The sequence below is a fragment of the Gekko japonicus genome, unplaced genomic scaffold (genome assembly GCF_001447785.1).
Source record: "Gekko japonicus isolate JY-2015 unplaced genomic scaffold, Gekko_japonicus_V1.1 scaffold2764, whole genome shotgun sequence".
In the NCBI taxonomy this organism is placed as follows: domain Eukaryota; kingdom Metazoa; phylum Chordata; class Lepidosauria; order Squamata; family Gekkonidae; genus Gekko; species Gekko japonicus.
Window position 1 is genome coordinate 98841 of NW_015164743.1, and position 9133 is coordinate 107973.

At 51.8% G+C, this 9133-nt stretch overlaps 1 protein-coding gene across 1 annotated transcript in view; it reads left to right on the top strand.

The window, feature by feature from the left end:
* Nucleotides 1–9133, top strand: part of PRRC2B (proline-rich coiled-coil 2B) — an 82864-nt gene that overhangs the window by 49888 nt on the left and 23843 nt on the right. Inside the window, exons 20-22 of the mRNA XM_015409628.1 lie at nucleotides 2829–3020; nucleotides 4436–4630; nucleotides 6878–6964. Of these exons, the coding sequence (XP_015265114.1) occupies nucleotides 2829–3020; nucleotides 4436–4630; nucleotides 6878–6964 (474 nt within the window). The remainder of the gene's footprint in view (nucleotides 1–2828; nucleotides 3021–4435; nucleotides 4631–6877; nucleotides 6965–9133) is intronic.

A 9133-nucleotide genomic window follows, 5' to 3' on the forward strand; every position in this document is an offset into this window, starting at 1 on the left:
TTTCCACATGATCTAAAGAAGACTAAATGAAAAGAAAAGCATCGTGGGCTATCATTAGGGTGCCTGAGTGGGAAGTTATGAAAAACACAAGAGAACTGGAGCAGCGAGGAACAACTGAGCTGATGATGTAGGGCAGGGGTCGTTTAGTAGAAGAAGAGCTAGGGGAACTCATTAGCATAACTCATTAGCATATGCCACACCCCCTGACATCACCGGAAGTGTGTCATAAGGCCACACACCCCGCCCCCAACGGTCCTGGCTGCCGCCACCGGCCTTGCAGCTCCACTGCCGAGCCCCATGAGGGGCCCGGCGGTGGACCTGCAAGGCCGGCGGGAGTGCGAGGAAGCCCCGCGAAGGCCCTCCCTGGCCCCAGGCAGGCAAGGGTGGGGAGAGGCAGGGAGGAAGCAACTTACCCTCCCTCTTCTCCTGCCTCCTCCTGGCTGAATGAGGGCCGAAAGCAGGGCGGCTTGGAAGCAGGGCGGCCAGAAGCAGGGGGTGTGGCTTCGTCATGTGCCCCGCCCCCCACACCTCACCCGGGGGGAACTGCGATCTCCCGCGATCCCCCCCAAAATGACCTCTGGTTTACAGAACATAGATCCAGATGGGTCAGCCGTGTTGGTCTGAAGCAGTAGAATAAACGTAGAGTCCCGTGGCACCTTTTAAGACCAACAAAGGTTTATTCAAGGGATGAGCTTTTGTGTGCAATGCACACTTTGTCAAATATCCTGGAATGGGAGGTAGAGTTCAAACTTCTAGATAAGAGGCTGAGCGACAAAATAACATGTAACATGAAGATGTTTTAAGAGATGCGAAGATAAAACTTAACAAGCTAAGGTCAGACGGTCAGCAGTTGTTCTGGTTTAATTAAGGGGGGGGGGAAGACAGCCAAGCAATAAATATGTCAAAATAGGAGATAAATGTGCAAAGGGATCTTTTCTAATTGTGGGAAGTAAACAGAGACTTGCTGTTCAGCCTCCGTCTATACGTTTGAACTCCGCCTCCCATTCCAGTGTATTTGAAAAAGTGTGCCTTGCACACAAACGCTCATCCCTTGAATAAACCTTTGTTGGTCTCAGAGGTGCCACGGGACTCTAAATTTGTTCTGTTTACAGAACGGTTAGTCAATTCTGGCCATCCGGACTTCACACAGAGCAGTTTTGCGGAGAATGCCTGGGGCTGAATTTATTTCAGCTCTAGACTTGAGAACCATCGGCTTTCTTCTTACAGACCCTTGGCGCTGTGTGTTGACTTTGCTGTTGCCACCCGAGGGCATTAGAGGCTGAATCCCAGGGTCCTCCAGTCAGACTCTTACTCTAGGACAGTGGTGGCAAACCTAGGGTGCCAGAGGTGGCACTCAGAGCCCTCTCTGCGGGCACGCGTGCCATCGCCCCAGCCAGGCCCAGACCATCGTGAAAGTGTCGGATTCTCTGCCAAATAATTTAAAGTCAATGAAAGCATTTGGGATTGCTTTCCTTACTTTGTTTGGATCATCTTACGTTAATGTATGAGTTGTTTTTTTCTTAAGTAAAACCTCAGTATTCGGGTTAAATTGCCGTGTTGGCACTTTGCGATAAATAAGTGGGTTTTGGCAGGGGTCGTTTCGTAGAAGAAGAGCTAGGGGAACTCATTAGCATAACTCATTAGCATATGCCACACCCCCTGACATTACCGGAAGTGTGTCATAAGGCCACACACCCCGCCCCCAACGGTCCCGGCCAGCGGGAGTGCAAGGAAGCCCCGCGAAGGCCCTCCCTGGCCCCAGGCAGGCAGGGGTGGGGAGAGGCAGGGAGGAAGCAACTTACCCTCCCTCTTCTCCTGCCTCCTCCTGGCTGAATGAGGGCCGGAAGCGGGGCGGCCGGAAGCAGGGGGCGGGGCTTCGTCATGTGCCCCGCCCCCCGTACTTCACCCGGGGAAACTGCGATCCCCCCCGAAATGACCTCTGGGTTTTGGGTCGCAGTTTGGGCACGCGGTCTCTAAAAGGTTCGCCATCACTGCCCTAGGACATGCAAGAGTTCTCTGATCTTCAAACGCCTGCTAAGTCATGTATTGGCCTTAGCCCATTCCGGCTGTAAGGGCCCCCTCCCCTCGAGCAATGAGAAGAGGGCCCTGGTCCTCCCAGTTGTTTCGCTGGCTGGCATTCTGGTTTTGGTGCCGGAGGATGGGGAGAGCTGTGCACCGGAAGGCTGAGAAGGTATCCTTGCTAGAGACCAGTCAAAAGCAGTCAGAAGCTTGGCTTGTGCTAATGAAGACCGCCGCCTTTCTAGAGCTAAAGCTGTTGGCAGGATCAGTGTACGACGGGGCAGAGGTTTCTCATCGGGCAGCAGCTTGCCGAGAGAACGGCAGCCGTGAGTCACCCAGGAACTCCTTTGCATATTAAGCGACACACCCCTAATGTAGCCAATCATCCAAGAGCTTACAGTAGCTCCTGTAAGAAGAGCTCTGTAAGCTCCTGGAGGATTGGCTACATTAGGGGGTGTGGCCTAATATGCAAAGGAGTTCCTTCTACAAAAAGAGCCCTGCGGCGGGGCCCTGTCCATCTCCTCCGTAACGTGTAATAAGAGTTAGGTGACGTCTAGATGTCGTCCTCCCGTGTGTTTCTCCTGTCCTGCTACGTGTTGTGGGTTGCCACTGACGGGATACACTCAGCGTAGCCGCAGCTGGTTATGGGGGAAGGGGATGACTTGGTGAGGGGGCTTGCTCTCTTTCCGGCAGCACTCCCGCGTCCCTCGCTTTGGGCAGTCGAGGGGGTAGTGGTGGGCGTGTTCTCTCGTGCTTGGGGTGGCGCCGATTCCACAGCTTGGGCCTAACGCTTCTCGTGCTTTGCATAGCAGGGATTTAAAGGCAGCCAGGGAGATAGTGGAATTGACTTGAGCGCGGAGTCGCGGGAATCCTCCGCCACTTCCTCCCAGCGCAGCTCTCCGTATGGCACTCTCAAACCCGAAGAGATGGGCGGAGCTGGCCTGGTGGACTCCAAGCCCGACTGCCCGAAAGAGCAAGTCCCAAAGCAGTCGGAGAAAAAGGTAACCCGGGTCTGTAGTCGCCGGCAACCAGAAGCCTTGGGATTATTCGTCGATTTATTAATAATAATTGCTTTATTAATTATCGATACATTGATTTATTACTTATTTGAACTCTTTGTCCAGCCACCTTTCTTCCTCGCGGAGTTCAAGATGGCTTACAGCACAGCTAAAACACATAAAACAGAATGCATTGAAACCGGGGGGGGGGGATTTAAAAGCACAACTCAGGACTGCTAGTAAACTTAACCAAATGTGGTCCTAAATAAAGCCATCTTCACTTGCCTCCTAAAGACTGAAAGTGAGGGGCCAGGCGCACCTCCCCCAGGAGGTAGTTCCATAATTGTGGCGCTGCCACTGAAAAGGCCCTGTGTCGTGTACCCACCAAATGAGCTTCTTTGATTGATAGGGCGGTCAGGACAGCCTCTTGTCTGTGATCTTAATGTCTGGGTAGGAACATTACGGGAGAAGAGGGTCCTTCAGATACCCCAGTCCCTAGCCCTGTAGGGCTTTAAAGGTCAAAACACCTTGAATTCGTTGAATTGGAGTTGATTGGTAGCCAGTGTTAGAACGAGTCTGGATCTGGTTGCTAGCTTCAGGAGAGTAAATCAAAACCCATTTTGGCACTTGGGACAGAGAGGTCTGAAAAGAGCCCAGATAGCTCAGGCCTTTACCCCCTTTGCATTCCCAGATGTCAAGGGTGTGCCAGCGATCATGGTGGTATGGATGGAACCCTTTCCACCAGTGTCCCTTTGCTTCCATGAGTAGTGCAAAGTCAGGAGGGCAGGGAAGGGGAGAGGACCTGGTAACACCCGGGCCTCTGGCCCTCCTCCCTCCCGTCACCCCCTCCCCCCCGGGCAACTTTATTGAACATCTTCTGAAACCTCAAGTCATCCTCTGCCAATCGTTTATCTGTGCCATCCAGTTTATCTGGATTGTTTATCTCTGCCAGCCAGTTTGGTGTCGTGGTGAAGTGCGTGGACTCTAATTTGGGAGAACCGGGTTTGATTCCCCACTCCTCCACTTGCAGCCGCTGGATGACCTTGGGCAAGCTGTAGTTCTGTCAGAGCTGTCCTTGAAAAAGAGCAGTTTCTGTCAAGAGCTCTCTCAGCCCCACCTACCTCACAGGGTGTCTGTTGTGGGGAGGGGAAGGGAAAGGAGTTTGTAAGCCGCTCTGAGACACCTTTGGGCTGTGAAGGGCGGGGTATAAATCCAATCTCCTCCTCCTCTTCTTCTTCTTTAATTGCCAGGCAGCCTGCAAAATGTCCTTTGTTTTCTTTTGGATGCATTTAAGGTGGGTGGGGGCCGGGTTGCCTGCTCATTTCAGTTGCTTGTTTTTGTAACCGGGGGTGTGGGGGGTTCGTGTTGATCCGTAGCCTCTCCCCCCCCCCCCCCCCCCCCTCTGTTCTCCTGTTAAGGATTCAGACCAAGGCTCGAGTCAGAGCAAGGATCACAAGCCTGGACCAATCGGCAACGAGCGCTCCTTGAAAAACAGGAAGGGTTCGGAGGGAGCGGAACGCCTGGAAGGCACCATCCCCCCAGTAAATGGGGTGGAGATCCATGTGGACTCTGTTCTCCCCGTGCCACCCATTGAATTCGGAGTAAATCCTAAAGTGAGGATTTAATTTGTTTCTTATTTGGGGGGGTGGGGGGCGGAAGGGAGGGGATCTTACAATCTCTTGCTGTCTGTGTCTTCTCTCGCTTTCACGAGTTTTTAGGGAGGGGCAAAGTTGACTAGGCCAAATTCAGAAGGAAGCCTTTGGCTTGCTCAAATACAGTTGCCTTCTAGATTTTCATTCCTGACACAAACCACATTCTTGATTATTATTTTTTGGGTAAGGGTTTAGAGGAAGAATCGGCAGGATCTTTCGTTGTCCCAAAAGGCCTGGGAGTGTTTGGCTGTTTGAGCGACAAGTGGGATTTCTGTATATCTGATTGTCTGGCTGATGTTTTGACAAACGTGTGAAGTGCCGTTATCTGCAACAAGGAGGAATTGAAGGCCTGGCTATCCATTTTGCAAAACGCAACCGCCCGGTGGCTACTGTGTTCACACCAGTGTTCCCTCTAAGCTGAGTTAGTGTGAGCCAGCTCACAGTTTTTGAGCCTCCGGGCTCACCCATTTTTGCCTTAGCTCAGGAAGGATGGGCTCCAGAGTAGCCTAATTTATGCAGTAGCCAAGTCGCTCGCTCACAACTTTGATGCCAGTCGCTCACAAAGCGGAATTTTTGCTCACAAGACTCCACAGCTTAGAGGGAACATTGGTTCACACCATGGCTGTGGCATCGGATGCTCCTTGTCCTGAGCACCTGAGCGCCTTCTTTCCTCCTAAAGGATTACGCCTTTCTACAGCCTATGGCCAAAAAAGGTAGCCCTCCTTACTGCCCCACATTGGTGATGTCTAACTGCGACAGCCTCAGATAGATTCAGGTGGGATAGCCGTGTTGGTCTGAAGCAGGCAAAGCAAAGTCTGCGACCCAGTGGCACCTTTAAGTGGGCATGCACACGAAATCTGATACCCAGAATAAAACTTTGTTGGGCTTAAAGGTGTGCCGGGGGACTTGCAGCTCTGTTCTGCCTTGTAGAGGGAGCCACGTGGGAATTTCCTTCTGAAGCGCAGACCCCAGGCCCATGGATTTGAGCCTTCTACGTATAGTGGAATGCCCTTTGGGAGCCCCCAGTGATTCATACAGAGGATTCCCCCCCCCCAAAAAGCTAGACCTGTCCTGTGCTACAGTAGCCTTGTCCTGTGTTACAGTAGCCTTGCCACAAAGGGCGGTAAAAAGCCACAGAAATTGGACTGGGCCGGTGTTTCTGTTATTATGTGCTGCAAAGGTAGACCTGGCCCGACACGTGGCATCCAAAAGCGACTTTCTCGCTGCTTAAGATAACTGCCATTGCACAGTTCTCACCTAACGAGTGTGTAGCCTTGGGTGAATTTGGAAAAAAAACCCAGCCCATAATTTCAGAGTCATGTGATTCTGCTGTTTTTTGTGGCTGTATTTTGGCCCAGTGTACAGTGTGTTGAGTCTTGCGACTGTAGTAAACGAGTGTAGATACAAGATGCTGCTTTGCGACTGTAGTCAATGAGCATAGATACAAAATGCCAGGCCAATGTTCCATCTAACCCAGGAGGATTGTCTGCTCACACTGGCAGCAGCTCTTTGCTGCTTTGGAGAGAGACTCATTCTCCCAGCCTCAGCTCTCTTAAAAGGACGTGGCGGGGACCGAACCCCCAGCCTGCAAAGTGTGTGTTTCCCCACAGAGCCGTGGCCGAGAGACCCATACTTGATGCACCAGCCGCTTTCTATTTCTTCCTCTTTACTTTGAATCATCACTGTGTTCTGAAATGTTCAGAGGTCACACCCGCTGCCTTGTCGTGAATTAGATTATCAGTCCATATCGCCCAGGATGATCTCTTTTGGCCACCTGTGGCTCTCCAAGCTCTCTTCCAGCTCCACTTGAACCCGAGACCTTCAGCTTGGGCGACACCGTTGTCCCCTTTGATTCGGGCTGATGTCGTGCCTCTTGTCATGATGTGAGCAGGGAGGGCTTGAGTGGGGGGCAGTAAGTCTCTGGGCTCCCTACATATTTGGGAAACGCGTGGTGTCCTCCTGCAGAGTGCTTCCAGGGTGGAGGGCAGGTTCTGCTCTTTACCTGGCGTTTCTAGCAGGAGACCCATTCGTTTGTAAGGGAAGAAGCGAAAAGATTGCACCATTGGGGTAGGAGGTGAAGCTTTCCATGGCCACTGACAGTTCTCCTGCTGTATGCCTTAGTCCCAACGTAAGCTCTGTGTCTTGGCCCTGCTAAAACATGGCAGTAGAATGTCAGCGGCCTGCTTGAATTCAGTTGCCTCTTTGCAGGACTCCGACTTCAGCCTGCCCTCTGGCTCAGCCTCCAGCGCTGCCACCAACCCTGTCACGAAATTGCAGGATGCCTTAGCCAGCAACGTAAGTGAACCTGGTTTCTTTGTTCTCGCCACCCACTTCTCAACGTCTGCATCTCCACTTGGGGAAAGAATCGTTTTGCCTCCGATTGTCACACACGCTGTCGCAGTTGCAGTGGAAATGCTGGCCCTTTCCTCAAAAGATGTTCCAAAGTAAATCGGCAGCCGGTGGTTGGCACAGACGCCTTCTGGGTCTTTAGGTTGCTCCTGTCCTGTCATGCACAGACGCTTTAGGTTTGCACAGACGCTTTGCACAGACGCTGGGTCTTTAGGTTGCTCCTGTCCTGTCATTTGACCAGTTTGGTGTAGTGGTTAAGTGCGCGGACTCCAATCTGGGAGAACTGGGTTTGATTCCCCTCTCCTCCACTTGCACCTGGCTGGATGACCTTGGGCAAGCCGTAGCTCTGACAAGAGCTGTCCTTGAAAAAGAGCTGTTTCTGTCAAGAGCTCTCTCAGCCCCACCCACCTCCCAGGGTGTCTGTTGTGGGGAGGGGAAGGGAAAGGAGTTTGTCAGCCGCTCTGAGACACCTTTGGGCAGTGAAGGGCGGGGTATAAATCCAATCTCTTCTTCTTCTTCTTTTACCTCACAGGGTGCCTGTTGTGGGGAGGGGAAGGGAAAGGAGTTTGTCAGCCGCTCTGAGACACCTTTGGGCAGTGAAGGGCGGGGTATAAATCCAATCTCTTCTTCTTCTTCTTTTACCTCACAGGGTGCCTGTTGTGGGGAGGGGAAGGGAAAGGAGTTTGTCAGCCGCTCTGAGACACCTTTGGGTAGTGAAGGGCGGGGCATAAATCCAATCTCTTCTCTTCTTCTCTTCTTAAAACACATTCCAGGCAGCTACCGGTCATTGCTACCAGTTGGAATACAGGAACCGTCAAATGATGCTGTCTGAAACTAAATAAACCCCCCCTAGCAATAACAATGAATGAAATTCACTTGGAGAGGAAAGCCCCACCGGTTGACCTCAAGCCCTGGGAGGTCCCTATGGGCCATGGCCGTCTTTCCAAGTACTTTCCTCCTAATTAATTTAGGGCTTTAAAGATCATCACCAGCACTTTGCATTGAGACCAGGAACAAACTGGGCCTTGCTGAAGTCAGTATCTTACCAGCAGTGTTCCCTCTAAGCTGAGTTAGTGTGAGCTAGCTCCCAATTTTTTAGCCTCCAGCTCACAGATTTTTTTGTCTTAGCTCAGGAAGGATGGCTCCAGAGCAAATTAATTTATGCAGTGGCCAAATCACGTACTCACAACTTTAATGCCAGTGGTTCACAAAGTCGAATTTTGGGTCACAAGACTCAACAGCTCAGAGGGATCATTGCTTACCAGTTGTAAATGTTCCTGTCTGCAAGTAGCAGTTAAGTCTCTTTGCTGTCATCCAAGAATCAAGGTTTCGTTGGACCCATGACTTAGATCTATCAGTGCAGAGTTTTGCACCATTGCTTCCTGAACTATTGATAACCTGAAGGACGTGGTTTTTTGGATTTAACACTGGAGGGTATACTTAACTCTTGCGCCTGAGAAATGTTTGATTTCAGTGAGCATGAGATTTACCCTCTTTTGCAAAAAAAGAGAAAGAAATACTCCTGCCACTACTTGCGGAGCAAGCCCGGCACACCGATTCATGCAGAGACACCACAGGCAGCCTCCTTTGAGGGCACAGAACCCTGCCACCTCTCCCTATCAAATGCACCAGTCACTCTCAATGCAGAAACGAGGCAGACAGTCCCACCGTTCTCCTGATTGGAAGGAGGCGAGCCTGAACAGTGACTCCATGCATTGACGCGGCAGGCAGTCCCCTCTGTGAGTGGGTGCTTTAATTGCCTTGATAGATGTCCGTTCTCTCCCGGTACACTGGGCATGTCCCAGACAGTTTTGGAACAGTGGATCAACGGAGGCTAGACTGTGCCAAAGCTTGAGAAATGTCCTTATTAGCTCAGGAAGGGGAGGCTGACCTTTGGTACCGATTGTCCTACTTGCTGAAGGGCACATGGTCTGGGGCCCAAAACTTGTTAACTATTCCGGGCCCCAGAGATGCAAAACTGGTCGCTACGAGGGCTAGGGCCTTCTCGGTGGCGGCCCCTACCTGGTGGAATGAGCTCCCGGAAGAGATCCGGGCCCTGCGGGATCTGATGCAGTTCCGCAGGGCCTGCAAGACGGAGCTCTTCCACCAGGCTTT